The 24,771-nt window shown below is 44.0% G+C and overlaps 1 protein-coding gene across 3 annotated transcripts in view; it reads right to left on the bottom strand.

The window, feature by feature from the left end:
- Positions 1-24,771, bottom strand: part of Rab3GAP1 (RAB3 GTPase activating protein subunit 1) — a 358,494-nt gene that overhangs the window by 21,361 nt on the left and 312,362 nt on the right. For all 3 annotated transcript variants that reach the window (XM_037427224.2, XM_075876887.1, XM_075876886.1), the window contains one exon: positions 15,302-15,601. In XM_037427224.2, the coding sequence (XP_037283121.2) occupies positions 15,302-15,601 (300 nt within the window). The remainder of the gene's footprint in view (positions 1-15,301; positions 15,602-24,771) is intronic.

Raw genomic sequence — 24,771 nt, 5'->3', positions numbered from 1 at the left:
TGGCATTCGCTTGACTGAGAATTGCTTTTTTGACTAACTGAAAGTCAATTTTTGAGAGAAGCCTTTGCGAGGAGCTAATATTAAAAGCTTGGGTGCCTAATGTTACCCGATGCTTACTACTCTCTAGTGGCATAGGATATTATGCGCAAGCCTGGAGTTCATGCACTAAATAGCACAAAATGCCACTAGACTGCTTCCAGGGATATAGATCATCATCTGTTCCTTTCGCAAAGCATTACATATGTTGCCACTGAGAAAAAGCAAGTGTCAGGAAATGAGAAACTGTGGCAGGCGATTTCACCATTTGAGAGCGTAAACAATGAAATCATCATGAAATAAAGAACAGCTTCATATGCGGTGTGATTTCTGCGATCATGGCCTATGTTTTGAACAGGCCCTGTTAAAATCTGAAGTCTAATGCTGACTTTCAATTTGAGCCAAGGTGACAGGCGTGAAAAATGAAGCCTGCAGTCAGGTGCTTGAGCTTGTCTGTGTATAATTCATGGACAGATTGTTCTAGCCTTAATATCCGGCTGCTGAGCTCTGTTTCTTTCTTTTTCTTCCCTCTGGCCTTTTGATTCAGAAGCAAGCAGAGTAGAGGCCGAATGGCTGTGTGGTGCCCACGGGCTCTGATTCAGCTTCGGGTCATAATGTTAACGTTGCACAGGGCAGTGATCGCGAGGCAGCGTTGCTACTGATAGACTCATTTGTCGACTGTTGTGCAGCGCACTCCTGTTTCGCGATACCAATTGCCATGTTGCCAACGTGAAGGGTAGTCTTTAGCCACCACTACTTATAATCTGTAATATAGATGGGTTGTAAATGATGGCTACATATTACAACTCATGATTACTGAACTGGACATAGAAAGCAGAATAGTAGGTATGAAAATTAACATGCATAAAACTAAAGTAATATGCAAAAGTTTTGGCAGAGAAAAGCATTTTGCGATAGATGGTGAGATACTGGAAGTTGTAAAGGAATATGTCTACTTAGGACAGGTAGTAAAGGTGACGGCAATTCGCGCCAGTGAAACAACATCCCACGTATCTTGGGAATCGACATTATGCGAACAGTGCGGACAAAAGGTGCCTGTGTTGTAATTTTTTCATTGAGCAAAACGATACGAGGGAGCACTAAAGATATGTACAAATGCATGCAAAGACAAACATTAAACAGCTGCATATATTTTATACAACCAGTTGTTTACAGTTGTGTAATGATGCCAACAGCAACATAGCTATTAGCAACACCAGAAGGGGTAAGCCCATATGAAGCCCTGGTGCTCGCAATGATAGTAGCCCTGGACACTGCTACATAAATCAACATCAGTGTATGGCACCTAACAACAATTGAGATTAACCCGACATGACAGCTGTATCATAGGAGTACATATGTACGGTTTATAAAATTGGATAGCCAGCACTGCAACCACAATTGACATTTCACGAACATTAGGGTCTATTTGAAATGTAGTTCCAAAACCTGGCATCCCTCTGTGGAAGAATACTTGATTGCCACACAGAATGCTGGGGTTCAATTCTGGCTGGGACCCCGAGATTTATTCTTTGCATTCGTTGTGTGAACACAGCTGATGTCAGCTTTTTCTTCGTGCTCACCCATGTCTGTTCTCACCGTTCCTGGGTAGATATCAACAATCAGTCATCTGTGGCACATACCTGCCCGCAGGTATGTGCCACATGTCTGGAAGAAAGGATTTCACGAAGTACGTGACGGGATTGTGACATTATTTATATCATGACCAGCGAGTCATATTCGTCAAGTCGACGTGGATGATGAGTGGGTGGGTGAATGGGTAGGTGGCATGGTATGTGAGGGACAAATAGACGGACGTTGAAAGTGCCTGCAGTACGCAAAGAAATGCTGCGCATTTAAACACTAGAAGAATAAAGATGGGATGGTGCACATCCGGCAAGCATTCTCAAATTATGAATAGTAGTCTACCACTATCTCTCAAGAGGAAGGTGTATAAGAGCTGCATCTTACTGGTAGTGCTTACCTAGAGGGCAAAAACCTGGAGGCTTACTAAGAAGGTTCAACTTAAACTGAGGAAGACTCAGCGAGCGATGGAAATAAAAATGATAGTTGTAACCCTAAGAGACAGGAAGAGAGCAGAGTGCGTTGGGGAACCAATAGGTATTAAGGATATCATAGTTGAAATCAAGATGAAGAAATGGACATGGGCCTGGCAAATAGCATATAGGCAAGATAACTGCTGGTCATTAAGGGTAACTGACTCGATTTCAAGAGAAAGCAAATGCGTAAGTGGGAGACAGAAAATTAGGTGGGCAGAAGAGATTAAGAATTTCGCAGGTGTGGCAGCAAAAACCACAGGACCGGGCTGAATGGCAAAACATGGGAGAGGCCTTTGCCTTGCTGATGGTGATTATCCGGTAAGCTGATGATGATTATCTGCATACTCACAACACATGCATAACCAGATTGTAATAATTACTTCTTATTCACCTAATTCTTTTTTTTGCAATCATCAAGCATGAATTTTTCAATGATGAGCTTACTATCTAATTGTCCTCACACACTCTTGTTCCATTATGTCTGAAATGTTCCACTTCACAGAGTTAGTATAATTATTTTTACCTTCACAAAGGAAAAAATTATGCAAAAGACAATGATGAAATAAATTAAACTAGCTGGTTCTTCACATATTTTTGCAGCTATCACTTATTAATGCTGCTGTATGCAAGTGATCATTACTATTTTAGCAAAAGCAAATGAGTTGGGAGTTAGACCTGCAAACTGTAGGTATTTATAACAGTGAGTGCTTGCAGTGCCACCAGACTATTAGTGCCATCATGCATTCCAAGGAGCTACTGCCCCTTGCTAAGTGCACACAGTGGATGCTGGGAAATCGAGATGTTTGCAACGAGAAACGCAAATCGTAGAAAGCAATTCTTTTGAACCTGTAATCTATCGTGCACGATATACAATGAGTGTAATGCCACAAAATGGCTAAAATGATTCAAGTGTGTAAAGCCCGTACTTCAGTTTGTGATAGCCTGGAGTGAACATTCAACCTAGAAGAGTTAAAGAAACCAATTTTTAGTTGATTGGTTACAGCATTAATTAAACCAAACTTTATAATAACATTTCATTGTTTTTGTACAAGTATACTCTTTATGGCAAGAAGTAATATTCAACAATTCACTCTAATTTTTCTTTACTTAGAACAAAGCTTGGGCATTTGGGGGCCTAAAATATATTTAATAACAGCAGGAATAAAAAACTACCATAAAATCTCACGCGTGTGCTTCCTTCCTTTTTTTAGAGAGATACGCAATATGTGCCAATAACAGAGTAAGCACCCCCAACCTTCCCCTCCCTGCCTTGTTCACTGTTTCATACACATTTTTGGAAACAGTGAATGCATGCACACTCAATGAAAAATGATTAAAACCATGGACTGGAATTTCTTATTTCTAAGTTGGTCTTCTTCCACTATCTTGAATTATGCTCCATGACTGAGCAAGGGCAACCCTCCAAATCTTGTTGGATTATCTTTCAGTGAATGGGTACTGCTTTCTCGGGATTTGGTGATAATGAGTGGAACAAGGAAAAAATTTCATTTCCGTTTTTTTTTGCACTGCTGCATGCTTTCCGCTGTTTTTGTTTGTTTGTTTGTTTGTTTGCATGTTATGCTAAAATGTGCTTTTGATGCCAATGTACTGCAGGACATGTTAAGATATTTACTGAGGATTACCTCATCAAATAAAGACTAGAACTCGCAACAAGCAAATTAATGCTTGCAAGAAAATCACAAGCAGCTGACTCATTAACAAAATAATTAGCCACAAATTATGAGCAGCAGAACCACTAATTTACATTTTATTGGGAGTCTCGATTCATTGTAGAGCTCCTAAATTTATTCAGCAGACATATAGTACACAGACATGACAAGCTGACTTGCCATGACTATCTGGCTGAGATGCTAGCACAGAGACGTGAACCGATGCTGACAAAAAAGCATATGCTCTATCTGCTGTCAGAAATTTCACTACCTGTTATATTTGTGTATATGTGCTCCCTCTATACATTGCAAGACCCACCCACATTTTTTTGTTTTTTGTTTTTTACAAGAGCTGTCTTGCAAGTAGCAGGGATCGATTGGGGAAAAAGAAGTACAGTCGTAATTGTCAGGGCTTCAGTGTGAGTAGTTGTCAAAGCTATCTTTCTTTTGACCCAAAAATTTGCCCAAAAACTGCATTTTCAAGTGGGTCATTTTCGTATTCTTTCAACCATCGCGCACCTGTGTGCAAGTTTTCACATAAAAATCCCACGTATTAATGGCATAACAGTAAATCAAACATGCGTTGGCACGTCCCCAGTCCATTAAATTGTGGACAACTCTCGCTTATTTCGGCTGCCTGTAACACTTGAACAGCCCGCTCCAACGCAGCCATAATATCATTGAAAAGCTCTCGCGTTTGCTTTTTTTATCGCTTGGTTGGGCAACACTGAGCTTGCGACTTTCTCAATTAAAAAGAAAAAAGAAAGTAGGCGTAAAAAGTCATTGGCCACTTTCAATCAGTGGCTGAAATGGCGTCGTCTGACTGACTAGGGCGATGTATTTCAAGACCTGGCTAGTTGAGGGGCCATTTCAGCTTAGGTTACGATCCCACAATGAACGTGTCTGGAGGACTGAGAAAGTTCCTCTCGGTGCATCAGATCGGCCAAAGGCGAGCCAAAATGAAAAAAAAAAAAAAGTGCCAATGGCACAACATCGCGGGTTTCTGCAACCGATCAGCAAGCAAGCATCGTTGCTTCGGCACTCTATAATGGCGATGAAGGTGATTGCGGTCCGCTCCACAAAGGCACGATATCGTGCCGCTCGGCAACCGATGTGCAAGAGACTCGCAATGCCGGGGCCTCCGACATCGTTTTCGCAGGTGATAGCGGTCAGCAAAATGAGGGCATGCCATCGTACGGCTTTACAAGCGATCAGCAAGCAACCCATGACGACGCAACTGACAGCGATCATCCGCCCGAGAACGACAGCATTTTTTGCGCCGACTCCAGCCTTGTGCAAGCTGACGCTGAAGCTGTCATGAGCAGAAACATAGCTCAAGTGAGGGCTCATGAGCAGGTCATGCCTGATCGACTTGAGCTCACACTGGGGACAGTGCGAAAGACTGCGGTTTTCACCGATGCAAGCGACGTGTCATCGGTCTCCACCGCGGACATTGCAGCTTCGTATTTGATGGCTGACTTGGAGATCCTGAATGGGCTGCTCGCCGATTTCTTATGGTGCAAAGCGTGGTGCAAAGTATGTGGCGGGTGTGTGAAACTAGTCACGAGGGACCGCGACTAAGGCCTCTCTAAGAAGCTGATAGTGAAGTGCGACTGTTGAAGCGAAGTGACGATGGCATGGAACTCGTGCAGAGAAAAGTCGTGTAGTGCATTTGAGATAAACATTTTGTTCACGCTTGAAATGCTCTGTAGTGGGAATGACCAGGCATGTATTATCAATATTTTCGCGCCGATGGAACTGTCCCGGCGAGGGCTACACAACCAAATGTTCCAATGACAATTTTTTTTTACCTGGTTCCCCAAAGTGACATTTTTGATGGTGTCATATTAGAGCAACAACATATATGGTTCTACTCAACCAGTCTCAATCATTCTTTTTTTGCCATAAAAGTGGTGAATTGACAAGTGCAGTAGGACTAGTATATAGTTACATATTATTAAAGAACATTTATAAAAATAGCTTTTTTTGAAGTTATTATTGGGTTTACAATAAATTCTCAGATGCCCTAATTTTATTCGAGATTGTTATAAAATAATCATTCTTGTTTAATTGGACCTGCATATCATTCTTGATCACTGCAGTGTTCAAGAGGTTTCTATAATTATTTCTCAATTGTCTTGAAATGTTTTTTCTCATTTCCTCAAAACTGCGTTTTTCATCATGGTGTACTTCTGGAGTGATGATATCTCTCGTGGTACTTATCCTACCACAGTGATTCTTGTTTTGTTAGAAAAGAGTACAAATGGGGAGTGCAATAGGCATAAAATTTGAACGAATAACACGAGAGATGTTTTCAAACAGTAATAATTTCTCCAGGGTGTTACTAAAGCCTTTTGCTTACAAAAGTTTGACATGCTAGAAATTTGGCCCAAATCAGCCTAGAGCATTCATTCTTGTAGCACTGCAAGCTCTGACCACACAATATTATTTTCATATGCCGGTGTCTTTTATCGCTACCAGCATTCAAGAGAAAACTCACCTCCAAATTAGTCAGTGCAAAAAAACATGAATTTCTCAATATTTTGAAAAGTACTTGTAGCACAAAAAAAGTACTTGCATGTTTGAAATTAGTAGGTCCACATACATTAAGGATAGAAGCTTGATCGAAATTCACCCATAAATAATTTTTTTTTAAGTGGGGTGTTCCCCCTTAAGTGAAAGAAAGAAAAGAATACAGAGGTGACAGTTTGCTGTTTCTTTCCTACGAAGAAGACAACAGTGCTAAAACAAGAAAGGTTATGTTTCGCAAAGAAAAAAAAAGAAGACCCAACAATGGAGATATTATGCCAAAGTGGTGTTGACATAAAGGCAAAACAACTTACAGCATGAGTATAACATGCAATGTGTGGCAGGATTCGGACATCTGTTAAATGCTAGAACTGTGATAAGATTAAAAAAGCAATTTTTCTTTTCAAAGTTATTCCTTTTTTCATAACAGGATGATATGTAAACCGAGCATATTCATCAAGTTACTATTGCCAAAACCACATTAGTGGTGCAATGTACATGCAGTAGACTGCCTTTAAGGTGAACTCGAAGAGACCACTATCCTTTGTTCGTCTAATCAAGAGTTCGTCTTATTGGAAGTGCCCTCAAAAACCAAATACTAGCATGCCAAGCACATCCAAATATGTTGCTTGAAAACACTGAATGGAGTATGCTTACAGTGGAGAGGAAAGTAACCAGAAAAGCATTTATTTGGCTAAGCTTGATTAAAACTATGCTTTAAAATAGAGTATTTACACTAATCTAATGAGTATTCGATTTCATGAGTTCATCATAAATATGCTTATGAATAAATTGCTACCACATTCTAACAATAAAACTGTTGCACGACCATATTTCGATGATTGGAAAAATATAAAAAGGGAGAGACAAGCACAATTTTCGTTCAAGGAATGGAAAATTTATTCTTCTGGCTGTTTACCTTTTGAGAGGCTGTTTTATTGGCTTTGCTATCACTTTTGGATACTCCTCCATTGCATAAAGTTACCTTGACAATGCCAATATACACCAAGTTGCTCATGAAAGTCTGCAAAGTTTTATTTAAGGTTCGGATATCTTCTTATTTTCAGCCCACATTAACTTTTCCTGAACGACAAGCAGCTTAAGACCTCCATTTAAACTACTCACGATCACATGCCTCGGGCACACAAAAAAGGCACGACGCAGCAATACTTAGTGTGCGAAATGATCTTCCTTTGTCATACACTTTCATAATGAATATGGTGCATCACAATTTGCTGCATTTCACTGGGAACAGATACGATGTGCACGCGCCCTATGCAAAAAAATGCAAATTGACCGGAACATGTGCTCATGCATCATCGTGTGACAGCGATGACAATGCATCTGACTTCTCTGATGGGAGTGCTGGCACCGCATATGTGGTTTCGGTTTCATACGATTATAATGCACAAACAATCTTAGTTCCCATATTCACTTTCATTTGACTTTTTGTCCCCCCCTCCCTTTCTTCCCCTCTAGCTCAGCTCTTGTGTTCATCTGTTCTTCATTGTACTCTATTGTGTTGGGGAACTGAAAAACACGAGGAGAATACAGGAGGACGAATGCCTTTTGTTGATTTTTTCGTTGATTTCTTGGCTGATGAAGCCAGCCATTTCTCTTTATGGCCTGGGGTGAGAGAAAAATCAGCTTTTTGCGATGACCTTTGTTTTCCACTTACGTATCTTGCTTTCTGCCTCCATGTCACAATTTGCTTTATATGTGCTTTGAGGCTTTGCAATATGATTTTTTTCTATTTTTTCATTTTACTTTCACTTGTTCGCCTGTATGCCCCCAAATGATCGCTATGCAGAATCCCGATCATTGTCAGTGGCTGCTAGTGTTCGTCTTAACAAAAGAGGCCTGTTACACGGTTTGCCTTAAGCAGACTTTTTTTGCATTGAGTCTTTGGGAAACCAAAGAAAGATTCCCGTTTTGTTTGTTTTAAGCAAGAACTCATCTTAACAGAGTTCGTGTTAAAGGGAGTTTAATGTACGTAAATCACCTGAACAACGTTCTGGGTGTACAAACACACACACTTGAGAAAAGTCACCACAACACAAATGCCAACTAACCTGTGGTGTCTTCTCTCCTTAGCCTGAGTTTGCACACCCAGTCGCCATGCACACGCATAAGTTTACACACCCATAAATGCCATGACATGGCCACCGAAGAATTTAAGGTTTTCAGCAAAAACTAGACATAAATGATATATTGCGCCTAGTATATGTGAAAAATTGACCACAAATGAATATTTCAGAGCAAAAAAACAAGCTTTAGAAGCCACCAAATATAAGCCTCATCCACAGCCAGTGATTGCCATTTTGCCATGGCACATGTGATGTCATGTGCTGCATGGAGCAATGCAGCAGAGTTGTCATATCTATCAAGGGTTTCAGCCGTTGATAAATGTTCAATTTCCGTGTCAAGCTACACAAATCTCTATTAGCTCAATTTCAATTGCACATTCAGCAGAGTATGGAACAAAATATTGGCTCACGAGTATGCCAGTGTCGCAAATTTCAGGCAACTCGCATGTTTATAGAAATACTAAATTATAATCAGGAGCTCAAATAAAGTTTTTTCATTTTATTCCATAATCAGGAGCTCAAGCAAATTGCCTAAAATATTGCCACCTTATTTGTGAAAGCACAATGATTAATTCATATTACACATATTATGATCGAAAGTTGGGAGTCATGGCCCCTTTAACATGAATACCCACCAACAAGCTGAGCTCTCTGGACTTGAACCCAAGCTTTCTCAGCAATATGTTTCAACTGAATATGAGTTGCATAACCCTGACTTAGGGCATCAAACACAGCTCTAATTTCAAAGAATAATTCAAATGCGAAACCATTATGAGCACTATTTTTCTGAAAGGGACCCTGGCCCTAACAGGCTTGGTAACTTGTATTTCTCACCCGAACACTTTGTTCCCAGCAGCGATCGCAACACATCTGGCTCACTACCTACCAATATTGTTTGCATTATCGATGGCATCAAGGCACTCTATCACAACAGTAGGCTTGTGCGAATAGTGAATTTTAGGTTCGAAGCAAATTCGAAGCGAATAGTGATTTTGATCGAATAATTTCAAATCGAATTCGAATGGTATGTATCACATATGAAAAAAGGAATATTTATCATGACCTAACTAACCTGCACAATATTTCTTTTGAATTAAAATAGAGGCTCTATGCAAATGCCATTTTTTTTCATTCAAAGGAAGTCGAAACAACCTCTAGTAGTAGTTTCGGTAGGATGCTAGTGATAACCTCCAAGATACTTAATGTCTTAAAATTATACTTGGAGCATATACGCCGTCATAACAAGCTTAACAAAATTAAGAATTGATTTGAGGGTACTAACATGTTCTTTTAAAGGGGCCCTGCAACATTTTTCAAGTAACCATGGAGCCAGTAAACAAAACATGCTTGTTGCCTCACAAATTTACTGCCGCAAAGTTTCTAGAATCAGTTCAGTATGAGTGGAGTTCCAAAAATTTGTCGCACGCTGCAATTGCATTCTTTCTTCTTGTACCGACGAAATAGCTGGAAGTTAAGCAGGGAAAAATGGCATGGCAAAAGAAAATACGACACATGCATCTCGTGACCTTGAGCATTTCTTTTTTTTTTCTTTGTTCGAATACACGGATCTTCACTGCAATCGCGCACGTACTCGTGGACAAGCAGCAGCCTCCCGCGATGGCCCCGGTAACGACGAGCACGCCATGCTCAAATCAGCCAGTGGCTGTGACCAAAGCCATATATTCCTTCTTGGCTGTGAGAAGTGATTTTTGAGCTTGTAGTGTCGTTTGCCGAAGAAATAAAGCAATATTTAGGTTTGAAAATTTATTGTGAATTACAGGCCGTGTGCTGCACTGTAATATTTGCCTTGCGTGTTCTCGGTAGCTTTAACTACCGATTGGCAGCTTTTTCCGACCACGTACAGTAAGCGTTGCAGGGCCTCTTTAAATTGGAAGGGGGGCTTCGCGGCAAAGCGAATTTCTCTTTGATAAGTGCTTTCACAACTCAGCACTCCTACACTGTAGTGAAACAATTTTTACAGGCAATGACATGCAGACTAATGTACATCTATTCATTCATTGCTAATACTTTGAAAATATTCGATAATTTGAATTCGAATCGAAGCATTCGAATATTCGCACAAGCCAACACAACAGCATCAAGCATCAAGGAACTCTATACAGCCTTGCATGCGAGGTTGCTGTAGCTGAATGTCTACTTACTCTGAGCAATAAGAATAATAAAACAGTAATAAAAAAACAATGCCACTGTGACACGGGGCTCGGACATACTGTGTTGCACTTTTGTGAAGACCTGTAGAGGCTAGGGGTGCTTGAGGGTAAGGATAAGTGGTGACATTAAAGTGCGTGTGCAAAAGCACAGAGGGAGATTTCATAGTTTTAGAATGCCTGTCACCCATGCAGACACTCGCCTGTCAACTGCATGTGGTCCACGCCTGTCTAGGGTGCCTTCAAGGCCACAATCCTTTCCCGACACCTTGCAGCATGCTGGTAAGAATGGTTTGGAGCATTTTATCCTTACAACTACATCTGAATACAAGACAGTAATATATTTTTATGCAAAAACTAATCAAGCCATGAACTTATGTCAAAACAGAACAGTTTGACGCATGTGTCAATGGCCGCACGGTGTGAAAATGAATTCACATGGCACTACTCATTTCTGTATTTACTAATTGCATATAATTTGTTCTAGTATTGTGTGCAGATGAGATGTAGCAACACTATGCATGGTGCTGTCTACATTCTGCACTAGCTCTACAATCACCATTGAAGAGACAATTGTATTTTTTCAAAGCTTTATACAGTGAAACCTCGTTAAACCGTACCCGCGTAAACAGTAGTTTCGTTTTAAAAGTAGTGAAGTCAAGTCTCCGACTCGGCGGCCATTGAACATAATGCATTTTGTATCCACATAAGCCGTACCAACGTATCGCTTATGTATCGGTTAACAAGTAGTTTTTCCAATTTTCGTTGCGCACTCGCCGCGGCATGTCGTCCCCCACTGGGCGTCCCAACAGAACAGCAAGCCCCAGAGATCGAAACACGCCTCGCTTGTTTATGCTGATGATGATGGTGGCTCTGTTGATGAGCGCCATCTCTTGGATTTTTCTGCAACAAGAAGCACTTGGCCGGCTAGGCTTCTGGTGTTGTCTACGCGATGGCGCTTTGCACAAACACGCAAAACAAAGGTAGTTATAAAGTGGGAAAAACAGGTATCCAAGCCCACAGAGGTGAAATGGGGACTTAGGCAGGGGTGTCCTCTGTCACCCTTGTGATTCATGAAGTACCTACAAGGATTAGAGGCCAAATTAGAGGGAAGTGGACTTGGCTTCAACCTCTCTTTAGTCAAAAAAAGAAAACTCATTGATCAGGCACTACCGGCATTAATGTACGCAGATAATATAGTGCTAATGGCCGACAACAAGGAAGACTTGCAGAGATTTCCTCTGTCACCCTTGTGATTCATGAAGTACCTACAAGGATTAGAGGCCAAATTAGAGGGAAGTGGACTTGGCTTCAACCTCTCTTTAGTCAAACAAAGAAAACTCATTGATCAGGCACTACCGGCATTAATGTACGCAGATGATATAGTGCTAATGGCTGACAACAAGGAAGACTTGCAGAGATTGATGGACATCTGTGGTAATGAGGGAGATAGGTTAGATTTTAGATTCAGTAAGGAAAAATCAGCAGTTATGATGTTTAATGATAACGAAGGTAGTGAGCTTAGAATACAGAAGGTCATGCTAGAGATAACAGATAAATACAAATATGTGGGCGTATGGATAAGCAATAGGACCGAGTACCTAAGGGAACACGAAATATACGTGACGACTAAAGGTAACAGGAATGCAGCAGTGATGAAAAATAGGGCACTGCTGAATTACAATAGGTATGATGTTACACTAGGGCTAGGATTGTTTTCAGCTACATGTACATGAAGAATGTCGGTACAAAATGGAGGAAGCGAACCAGGAAATTGATTCTAAATACTTAGAAAACAGCAGGTGGCCAAACCAAAAAGAACTATCAGTTAAAAAGAAAGTGAAGGAAATGAAGATTGACATGTGGAGAATCGGCATGACTAAGAAGTCAGCACTAGAGATCTATCGAACTTTTAAGCAGGAAATCACCAAGGAAGGATCTATGATAATACTCGGGGTAGTTCTCTACTTTTTGAGGCCAGGACATATCGAACCAAGACATATCGGGCCAAATACGAAGGGGTAGACACAGTATGCAGTGCGTGTGGATAGGAAGAAGAAACTGCTGAACACTTGATAATGTTCTGTAAAGGACTTCACCCTATAGTTCAGGATGATGGCGCAGAGTTTTTCAAAGCACTGGCGTTTAGGGACAGGGAGGGCAAAATAGATTTTAAGCGGGTAGAATTAACTAGAAGGAGGTTATCTGATTGGTGGCTAAAGTCAAGGCACGTGTGAAAATTAAACCCTTCACTGCAAAGTACGAATCCTCAACCTCACTATTTAAAGGAAAAAAAAAGATAAATCTAGTGGTGAGTTCACTAAGTATTACGGCTAGGTGGCGTTAGCCGCCGCCCGATCTAAAGGGCACAGCCACGTCCGTCCGTCCGTCCGTCCGTCCGTCCCCCGCCCGCCCCGCCCCGCCCCGCCCGTCCGTCCATCCCCGCCCCGCCCCGCCCCGCCCCGCCCTGCCCCGCCCCGCCCCGCCCCGCCCCGCCCTGCCCCGCCCCGCCCCGCCCCGCCCGCCCGCCCGTCCGCCCGCCCGTCCGTCCGCCCGTCCGTCCGTCCGTCCGTCCGTCCGTCCGTCCGTCCGTCCGTCCGTCCGTCCATCCATCCATCCATCCATCCATCCATCCATCCATCCAAACATGGTGTGCGCTTGCTTTGCTTTCTTTGTTCCTTTGGCGCCGTGCATAGGTGTTCTCTGGTTGATCCGTGCCGTACAGCTCTCGCGTCGTTTTTCACGTGTTGTGTATGTGTGCTTGTGCTGCTTCTGACTTGCGTCATGCCAAAGCTGGGACAAAAGCATAGAGTGCTGAAAATAGATGAGAAATTGGACATAATTTGTGCTATTGAAAGTGGCACGAAAAAATCGGCACTGGCACGCGAAATAGACCTGCCGTTAACCACGGTGTGTGGAATTTGGAATTCCAGAGAGAAGTTGCTCAGCAGTGCTGCTGCAACTGCGAAAAGATGCCGGCTATGCGGTTCGGCATTTTCGAATGTAGAGGAGGCGCTGGTGAAGTGGCTAAAAGCTGCACGGTCAAAAAATCTGCCTATCAGCGGACCCCTGCTCGTGGAGAAGGCCCTGGTTTTTGACTCGCAGCTCAATCATGAGAACTTCGTGTGCAGCAATGGCTGGCTGGCCAGATTTAAGGCGAGGCATGGCATTACCACGAGAACTGTTTCGGGAGAAGGTGCTGCTGCTGACGTGGATGGCACGGAGCAGTGGCAAAATGGTCAGCTGAAGAACATCTTGGAAGACTACGCACCTGATGACATCTTTAATATGGATGAATCGGCGGTATTTTTTAAGCTGCTACCAGACGAAACGCTCGCATTCAAAGGCAAGAGGCGTAATGCTCGCGTTCAAAGGCGGCAAGCATGCAAAAGACAGAATATCAGTGGCGTTTTGCGTAAACATGACTAGAACCGACAAAACTGCGCTCCTCGTGATTGCAAAGTCGGCGAAGCCTAGATGTCTCAAAGGTGCCCGGTTGCCATTAGGGGTCATCCATCGCAGCAACACCAAAGCATGGATGACGGCAAAACTCTTTGAGGAGTTACGGAAGGCATTTCCTTCCCCGACTTCAGAGACGCAGACAGCGATGTGCAGACATCTCCGGACATGTCCAACGAAGCCATTGTTGCCTCGGTTATCGAAGTGTCACCAAATGATACTGATGAGGACGACACGGAAAGCGACAACACGGGTGATTCAGGTCGGACAGTGGCCGAAGCTGCGCATTTCGTCAGCGTCATGCGGGTATTTGCCGAGAAAAGGGGGCTGGCAGAAAAGCTGGCTCACAGCATAAGTGAGTTTGAGGCCGCTGTCGTTGCTGCTAGGCCGCCACGTCGTGAAATGAAGATTACAGACTTTGTCACGCGAAGTTAATAAATTACTGCACGTTTTTTGTTCTTTCATCGCACTCCCTGAAGGTTTCTTTTTTTGAAAGGTAAGTGAGCGACCTGATGCTATTTCTGTTAAGCAGTACTACTGTTCAGTACGTACTTTTTGCGAGCTCCGGCCAAATACGGTTAAACGAGGTTTCGCTGTATTTACTCATTCACCATAATAGATTGATTAGTTGTAGAGAAAGTTACTACGAAGCTTCCTCATTTTGAATTCCTTCTTAATACGTTGACACTAGTAATAGCAAAAGTGACATCATAAACTTCAATGCATGGTTTTATATTCTGGAGGTCTTGCAAAAGAAGAGCTATTGAAAATGCTAGAAAACTTTTTAGAAAATAACGTAACACAGCCCTTTTGTACACATATATAAGAAATAAATTATATCTAAACGCAAATAACTATACCCAAGTAGGTAACACAGTCAAAAATTTAGAGCTATTGTTATAAGCTAACCTTATGGCATATACAGAAACTCTATAAAGCCCAAGGTGTCAAGGCAGGCTAGAGCACTAGGTTTAGAACAGTACTGCCACCAATCTTTTTTGTGTCATTTCTGACCTGCTAAACCTCTTCTCACTGTAAGAGTAGTCATTTTGATATTGTGGAAGCATAATATGCTAATAGGGCTTATATTATAGTATTGCTCCTCAGTAGTTTCTTCTTCTGCACTGTCCTTTGAGCAGGTCTTTGATTAATGGCCTATAAACATGCCATTCTCCATAAAATAAATGTGAGGCAGATTACGAGGCAATGCCTGCCTGCTAGAGAAAAATAAACCAACACTTGAATTGAAAGTTACAGAAAAAAATCTAAGGACATAGAAACGTGAAACTTACCTTCATAGAGTCAACGAAAAGCTGAGAAACTAGCTTCCCAACGGAGCCTTTCCCTGCACCTGGTATTGAGACCTCTGGATTGTCAACAAGGTCCAGCACGAACTTATTCACATCAATTGCAGTCTGGTTTCTTGCACCTCCTAGTTGTGCAGAAACACTTGAAGCATGACGGTGTGAACCACCACTGCCAGATGATGTGGCTGAAGGGTCTGCAGTGCCGTGGTCAAGGTTAAATTTCTTCCGGAGGCTCACACACCGTGCGATTGCTACTTCGGCTTCATAGAGCAAGCTCAGAAGTTCCTGAAACAAATGAAACACTATATGACATTTGCACAGAAAAACCTTGCTTGTATGAGCCTTGGCAATTCTGAAAACTGGTTTGGTAATATGAAAGTTGACCTCACCATGAGATTTAGCATTGCTCACAAAATACACCGACCAAACGGAAGAACCATGCACACACAAAAAGCAGACTACATTTGTAACTTCCAGTATTTATTGCCGAGTACATCAAGAACTTTTTATATAACCCTACCCTTTTTATGTCCATTTTTACCATTGAGATCACTGCTGCGTATGCATCAGCCCATTTACTGACCATTTTGTCTCTTTCCCTTCTCCCTCTAATCTCTCCCTCATCTTTATACTGCCCTTTTCTATTCCTCTAGCGTAGGATAGCCAACCAAGCATGCATGCTTGCATGCCTGCTGGCCTGCCTGCCTTGAAATAGACAACACATGCTGGGACAAGCACAATAGCACAGTTTGCCCTAAGTCGCATAAAGCTAGGTCACAGCAGAGCTGGCAGGCACCCAGCTGGTCTTGGCTTAGCTGGATTTTTACCCTCACAACTCTCTCTTTTGCACCCTTTGCTGTTCTACACATGCTGTTAAGTCTCCTGTGGGAAGACATTGGCGGGAAATGCCTCACTGCACAGAAGATGCACGAAGAAGGGGCCGTAAGGTGGGGCTGCTCATGACCACACAATAGAACAAAAAAGGAAATGTTCAACCAAAGCAAAGCAAGTGTTTGTCTTTCTCTACATTACTGATGCCGAAAACTCGCGAGAAGGCAGACATCCTCTGCACTGATACATTCCCAGGATGGACAAGTTAGAAAAATATCAAAGCATTCTTTGCAGTGCCACCACCAGACTCCTGTTCTAGGCCAGTGAGATCCTCTTGCTTGGCACTTTACTGTCTTCCCCGAACTTGCAGGAACTCATTGACAGGCTTCACGACAAGAATTCAGCTCTTGCTGAACTTGACAAACACATCACTGATGCTCTCGATAGTGAGGTGTTTGACGAAAAAGTTATGGGTGCTCTGGATTACTATGACAAAATCGTGAAAGTCATCAGCAGGTCTTGATCCGTAATGAATGCGCATGCACCGGTTGGTTCTACAGGCATTGAAGTCAACCAGCCGAGGCTTACAAGTACAGCAAATCCACGGAAGCTGCCTGCTCGGACACCACTGGCCAAAAACCTCACTGATCACAAAAGACCACGAGCACAGGGCTTGCAAGTAGCCTTGCCAAACCTTCAAGCGCCAGTTTTCGAGGGCAAAAACCGCGACTGGTAAGAGTTCTGGGAGCACTACGAGGTGACCATCCACACACACCTTGACCTCACTGGTATCGAAAAGTTCAAGTACTTAAACATGTACAAGGCTGGTGCTGCTAAGCTGGCCATTAAAGGGGTACGCCTAACAGTAGTGAACTACAACGTTGTCGTCAAGATGCTCGCCAAAAGGTTTCGCCGAAAGGATCCCTCATTGACATTCACATAGACAACCTCCTTGCCATTGAACCAGTTGAGACTAGACCTGTGCACCAGTACGGAAATTGCCGGCAGCGGCGCGTCGGTGTTTTAACCTCCAGCGGCGGCACGTGACCAGCGTGGGGCTCATCCGATCGGCGGCGGCACGGCACGAAAGGGGGGGGGGGGTATACTCCACAGTGAGAAGAAGACAATACCATGGAAATATGGACTGTCTCCTTGAGCAAAGCTCTGTATTGCTAAAGTCCTCTTCGGTTCAGCGCAGCACTCCGGTGGTGTTCCGTGGCTCTGAAATATGATGGTGGAAGCCACCTTAATTTTTCTGTGATGCCCCTTGCCCTTTTTGGCAGGAATTTGGTAAGGGCAGGGAAAACCGCCATCGCCAGGATAGAAGCCTCCAATATAAAGAAGCACCATGTGAGCTTTCTGCTAGGGAAGGGAGCATGCACTGCCGCATCGGGAAGAGTGGATTGACCTCACCAATGTCTATGCCTTAGTTTCGTATAACGTCAATATCGTCCTAGTGGCGTTATGAGCAGTCGTGAATACCTTTCGACATGACTAGCGTGCACATACCCAGTACTGAAAAATAAGGTGCTAGGAAAGAGCGCCGGCTTGTAGCACAGCATGTGACCGGGCGCTAAGGTGACGGGAAGTCGCTATAACTGAACGTATTTTGTCCAAAGAACTGATAGCGTCGCATATAGCTGCCCGGTGACGGATGAACAAATGTCACAGCTTTGCCAGAAAGGCGAAGCAATGAACGCGATAAGAACAAATTGAAAGGTCACACACAGAATGGAAAGCAGATCGAAACATGCCCCGCGTTCCTTACACACAAATAACGCACAAAACATACTGACCGGCACGGATGCTCGCGAATAAACGTCTCATTTGTTACTTTGCTGTGTCTGAAAAGTGTGCGCTTTTCGCAAACAGAGACTGCAATGATTACAGTGACCTTTGTGCACCCGGTAACTACAGCAGAATCGTTCCAGGTAAAGCCCGAGGCCAGCCAAGGCGTCCGACTTTCCCCTCCTCGCTGCCGCGAGATAAGGGCGCGTGAGAGAGTGTCGCTTCCCTTCTCTAATCTAGGCAAAGTACGCGTAGGAGATTAGAGCAGGCACCGCCGCGCGCTCATTGTGCCATCTTGCTGGTAATTCTGAAAACACAATTCCCTCGAGATGCTCGTGAGCAGCGGTGAGTGGTAGATATAAGTAGCTTGCCGTTTGAACGGTGAAGGATGTGCTCCGGGGTGGCTCAGTGGTTAACGCCTTCCTTTCACGACGCAGAGGTCCCACGTTCAATTCTGCGTGCCGAAGTGTTGTTTTTTTCCTGAATTTCTTTCTTTCTTGCATTTTCATATATATAGATAGGTATACATATACAGTGCATGACATCGGTGCCGACGCCGGTGGCAAAATCCAGCTGAGAGTGTCCATATAATTGCTATCGCAATAGTAGCGCGAGATTTCGTGTAGTGCTGCACTCAAAGAAGTGTAACGCTCGCACGTCTTCTCTCATGTATTTATCTGACTTTCAGCAAGAACGTGGCTTATGTCCAAGCCCATACAATTGCTCTATGCCACAGTGACCCCAAAGCAATGGTTACCGTGGTGACAAATCAAATAAAAGATGGTATGAAGGACACAATTATTAGAGTCTTTACTCAATATATATATAGGAAAGTAGTGTATACTTAAGGGCTCGTTTTTCAGTGTTTTGACACAGTATTAATGATACCTAACAGACAATACTGCCAAGGAATGTATAGGGGAAGTTATTAGAGCCAATTGTAATGTAAATGTGAAAAAAGAAAAGTGGGTGAAAAGATAACTTGCGGTGAGCAGGAACCGAACCTGTGTTTATTTATTTATATATATATATATATATATATATATATATATATATATATATATATATATATCAAATCATATTACCGACTCTTCATGCATAATCTGCATACATTGCTCAATTGACTTCAGGGAGGCATCAGTTTTTCTTTTTTTTTTTTGGAGAGGGGGGGGGGGGGGCGGGGGCAGAGAGCTGCATCACAACACCTATATGACGATTTCGTTTGCTCAAAGAATCAGACACAATGGTACTTGGTTTGTTTGTTTTTTTCAGTTATGCACTTATTTATTTTCATGAGTAAATGCCAAAAGAATAAAGTGTACAAACCTGCAGATATATTTATCTGTATATGAAAGTTATGACAAAATGGTACTGGGTCCATTCATTTTTTTTTTTCAGTTATGCACTTATTTATTTCCATGAGTAAATGCCAAAAGAATAAAGCATACAAACCTGCAGATATATTTATCTGTATATGGAAGTTATGAAAGACTCATACAGAAGCAGTAGAGAAAACAATGTCGTTTAAAGGATACCATGATATGCGAAAGATAGTGCTTACTACAATAAATAAATATAACTCTCCACACCTCCACACCACCTGAGGTTCGAGAACAACCAATGTGATTAACGCAATGCAATCTGAAAGTATTTAACTACTAATTACACTCTTCCGTGACTGTCATCATGTGAGGCACAATGTGAACCATGCGAAATAAACACTGTAGTAGACCTAGCCAAACATGCTTCTAACCTCATAAGAAGCAACATCATGTAACCAATAATTGCAAAAGCCTTTAGTGCAGTGTCAGGTTCAACCCACAGCTGAACACCGGGACCACACTTTTCGGCTTTTGCTGGTTAATCATATGTACGGAGTGCTTACTCCTGTCGCTTGCTGAAGCTCATACAAATTTGTACTATAACCTTGAAGAAATTTGGGTGGTGCGATCGTTCAACTATTGTGGGAATGATGGGGAGTACACAGTTGCGATCGAATTGCATTAGAAAACTGCCTATGAGTATTCTCAGTTTCAATTTGGTTCTGCACGCAGCAGCTTCACCTGGCCTACAGTGCTCACAGGCGTGCGTATATGTGCGTGTCGCGGAGCGGCACAAGGAACATTATCTTCTTGAAAGTGGTGGGAGCACGCTAGCTTTCTCGATTTAGGCAATGTTGCATATTTACCGTTGGTATTTATAATTTTGGCAAAGTGTCGTTCTCGTACCGATCGCCAATAATACATAATCAGAAATTTACCAAGGGAACTGCATAAATTTCACTTTATTGTCTGTATAGCTACGTCTTCCCTAGACGCTCTCAACAAGGCCGCAAAACGACGACGAAGCTACGTGAATGCCCCTCAATGATCCACTGAACCTCATGGTGTTAAAAATATCTGTTCTGCTGTGTACTGAATGGTCTTTACAGCGAAAAGAGAGGTCTGTTGTATACGAATCACTGCTTTTACAATATTTCTGTGCATGAGAACACATGCCTGCCATTGGCATAATAAAATGTTTATTATTTACTGTTCTATGCAATATTTTTATTTCTATAAATTGATTATGCATATTCCGAGTTCGATACATATGTTTATTTTCACCAATTAAAATACTTTCTTCATTATTTGCTAGTGCCTAAGCTCAAGAAGAATTCTCAGCAGTGTGTAATACCCCAGTTCGGTTGAATTTGTCCCGGTTTTAGGTCAATATCGAGGTCATGCACAGTTTCTGCAATGAGCTTTATATTTGGAAGAATGAAGCAAGTCTTAATTTTTTGCAATGATCTACCAACTAGCCCTACAACAAGTTCTACTCGCATAGACACTCGAGCCAGATTTCACTCTAGGTTTTGTGATATGATTTTTTATGCTGAACCTGTGGCCTTTGCAATCGGCATCAGCAGTGCACTTGCCGATCACCGAGGACACTATGATGTGAAAACACTTGCTGGCTTAGGTCGTTTTGGTAAAAGCGGGGCGACCGTGTGGCCAGAGCCTTCAAAACTGTATGGCATGTACAACTTTATCATGCGAGGTTAGCGCATTCGCAGCAGCATCGTGATGAAAAAAAAAAAACGAATTGTGGCACGCCAGAGCAACGCCGTCTTTATGGCATGGCGTCGGCGGCTGGGCCAAGCGTCACGGCGTGGCGGCACACAGCTCTAGTTGAGACCTTGTCTCATGCATCAAGGCTGCGGGACCTGTGCAAGCAAATATAGTTCAGTACTGGCTGCTTGGAAAGCCTTGGTATGCCATCATCAGAGTACACAGTTGTATTGCACAAAGTTCTGATGTGCTCATTGTCAGAGGTCCTGGCGATCCAGTATCAAGGCGATTGGAGACAGACACAGATGCCGCGGACTGTGCAGTCTAATTGAGAGACAAAAAAGTGAAGGCAATTTTGAAGCTCCTTCAAGTTGCAGTCGAAAGTAGAGAGGAGAGTCGAGCGTCAAAAGAGAAACCTGGTTCAGGGCGATCGTCTAAAAACCACAAGGCAACGGACATCTTGACACCCCCTCACCTACTATCTGCCATAGCACTAGCAGCATGATCATCATCACCAGCGATCACTTCAAGGCCTGGAGAGACTTTGTGTTCCCTTTGTGGCATCTTCAAACTCGTGAAGCGTGATTTTCGAACCACGCTATCAGAAGACGAAAAGTATGGACGTATATGAAGGCAGCATATCTATTGGGACAGGCCTCTTCCACCTGCTGAAGAGGACTAGAGGAACACGGCATCAAAGCTCTGTCTGTCATGAGCATTCCACAATGCCTCTCATCGAGGTCTCAAGGTTATCAAGATGTTAGAGTACATGACTGCCCTCTAACGTGTGGGAATTGAGGCTAGCCTGCTGCCTTTGCGCAGACTTTGCCGCCTTTTCTGCCGTTCTCATGTCCCGACATATCTGCCCTCCTTTGCTGTCTGCCGTGGTGGGTGAGTGGAGTGACGTTTAACTCCCTCACCCGGTAGCGGATGTTGACTGTGGTGCCGCGCGCGGAGGCTCCAGAGAGGTTTTCGCGCGCTGCGTCGGGAGCGGGCAGACAGTACTCTCCGGGACAGCAAACAATGAGCCATGCAATCTTTTCCGTCCGTCGACTCCCGTCGCTCGGGGCTCGTCGGACTTCGCTGACGGCACCTCGCGCCCGAGGCTCACCTTTTGTTGCCCCACTGCGTACTCACGGCCGAAGGGTGGTACGGTGTCCTAGTGCATGGCCTAGCTACGCTGACCCGTCTCCCTCCGAAACCAACGCGAGCGCCTTTGCCCTCGCTTGAGCAACCGGGCCTTGGTCCCGGTGTCTCCGTGGATCACCTTTACCGCGGAGACGTGCTCATGGCACCCTGTGTAGTACTTTGTGCTCGTGGCGTGGATAAGCCTATTTGCTTTCCTGCCGCGCCTTTGCAACGGGCTGTACTGCGTTTGGTGTTGCCACAATAAAGTGTTGCGACTTTGAGCAGTATCGTGTTCTCACCACGGCGACGGTTAACGCGTGCCCTGCGGCTCGCTAAGACCGGACCCACGCTGGTGGCCGTACTCCTTCGGGATACGTGTACACCACACTGGCGCCCAACGCGGTATCAAAAGCTCTAGCTTTTGACTGCTCTTAGCGAGTCAGTTCACCTGCGCGATTCGGGCTCGTCGCAACATGTCTGCTTCGTGGCATGCCGCGTTGCACAAAGAGGCCACCGCCTCTATCTACGGACGCCCTTCGGGGCTCGCCCGTGTCGTCACCCTTTTTTGTGGTGAATACGCTCCTACGTGGTAGCTGACGCGCTATCTTGTGCCCCCTGTTGTCTGCCGAAAACCTAGATTTCGGTGCGACGGCCGCTCGCGGTGCCTTAGCACATGCAAGTGTCGGAGGCGAAACAGCGGCGGAGAAGGGTGAGCACCGCGAAGCGGCCGAGCGGGGGAGCTTTCCGAAGGCCACAAGGCCGAGAGCGAACCCGTAACGCTGACTCACGCGGCGGTTGCTGTGGTCCTGAGTGGGCGCGATACCAGACTCCCCCATTTGGGAGAATGGGAATCGCCTTCAGCAGCGAAGAGCTACTGAAGGCTCAGCAAAGTGATCCATTTCGAATCTCGGAAGGACGGAGCACCGTATACGCTGCTTGCTCTGCGGCGGGCGCCGTTAAATTGTCTTGACGAGGTGCTCCCTTTGGCTTCCACGCATTTGCGAAGCACGCGCTGCACGTGAAACGTCCCTCGTTCCGCGATGTCACCCCAACAGAAAAGGGGGTGACATCGCTGCGTCGCTGTTGGGGTGACATCGCTACGTCGTCAACTGTCACAATAACCATGCAAACACGAAGAGGTCGACTCCACCAGTGAAATTCTACCGATTCCCAAACCGATGGTACGAAACAAGCAGACGACAGAAATGGATTAAAGCAGTGCGCCGAAAAAAGTATGTAAACAATTTTTTTTTCATAAACATTAGCACGCGTGCAATACATTCAAAATTACATGTGTTAATTCCAGCGTCACCGTTTCTCTAATCTATCGAGTTACTGGGAGATGCACGTCCCTATCTTAAATGTATAGATTTTTCAACGCCCGTCTTTAGAGCACTGTTAAAAAATAGTGAATAAATATTTTATGCTGCTACTATTATTCGATATTGTTGGGGACGTAGTAGTTGAAGCTGTGTACACATGTGGTATTGGTAATGTGTTGTTATATATTTTTAAATCTACGTAGCGCCGACGGAAGTGTGTGGTTGCCAAAAGCTTGGGCAACTATGAAAAAAAGAAAAAAATGCATTAGCCGTTGTTGCACGTTCGTTGGCAGATACAGTGAACTAGTGGTTACTGAGTGTGCAGGGGCAGCCCGAACAACACGGTGCATTTTTGATACGTGACCAAGATAAAATGCCTTTATAGCAATGCGCTCTTCCCCTGCAGATTAGACACACACAAAAAAGTTTCTCTGAAAGCTGGGCGCTCATCATGATGGTACGCACGCTGTTAGTGAACTCAAGGTACCCGCGATGAGAACGGTGATAATGCAAGGAAAGACACGCGAGATAGATGTCAATTATTGTTGTGGGTCAGAAAGAAGCCCAAAATAGACCATTTATTTTTGAAGTGTTGTGTATACACCGCACGATAACTTGGGTAGGTGCTAGTAAATTAAGGTATCCCAACTAATAGCAGTCACAGTGCACGAACCGCTTAACCTAAAGCACGAGAAGCGGCCTTACCCATCCATCCAGGAACAAACATAGTGCATAGTACACAGAGTAAACCAAATAAAACAAGTATATAATAATGCACGTACAGAAAGTTTTATTCACCTCTAACGTCGTAAACAGCGTCGTCTTTCACTTGCGAAACGCACTTCGCTATGACGAGGATGGCGTCGTCTGCTACAACTTGCTTCACTGCCCTTTTACTAAATTGCTGCCACGAAAAAAAAATCCTCAATTGCGGCATCCTAATAAATGTGGACAGAGCGCACCGCACGCGATGCGAAACTCTCAAAAACACGTGCAGAACGCGTGCAGCACGCGAGCAAAAAAACGCGTTTTCAAGGCAGGTTGAATGGGACAGCGGAGGGGCGAAGACTCGAGTAACGAGTTTTCTCCCCGCATTGACTGACAGCGCCACGCTCCGCAGCGCCTCCCTCGGTGTGGGTCTCCCTTCGGACCCCGTACCGGTATAATCTGAGGAAGCGGTCACCTTTGTGATTTCGTGCCGGACGGCGGACTTCTCCGCAACCGAAGGCCCTCAGTTTACTGTCTAGCCTCAGTATAGGTTAGCTTCTTTATGGCCTTTTTTCGTAAAGAAGTTGACCCCGCCCTGTCTGCTGCCAGTGTTTTTTTTAAGTGTTTA

The sequence above is a fragment of the Rhipicephalus microplus genome, chromosome X, assembly GCF_043290135.1.
Source record: "Rhipicephalus microplus isolate Deutch F79 chromosome X, USDA_Rmic, whole genome shotgun sequence".
Taxonomy (NCBI): domain Eukaryota; kingdom Metazoa; phylum Arthropoda; class Arachnida; order Ixodida; family Ixodidae; genus Rhipicephalus; species Rhipicephalus microplus.
Note: the sequence above shows the minus strand (reverse complement) of the source record. Positions and strands in the feature narration are given on the sequence as shown.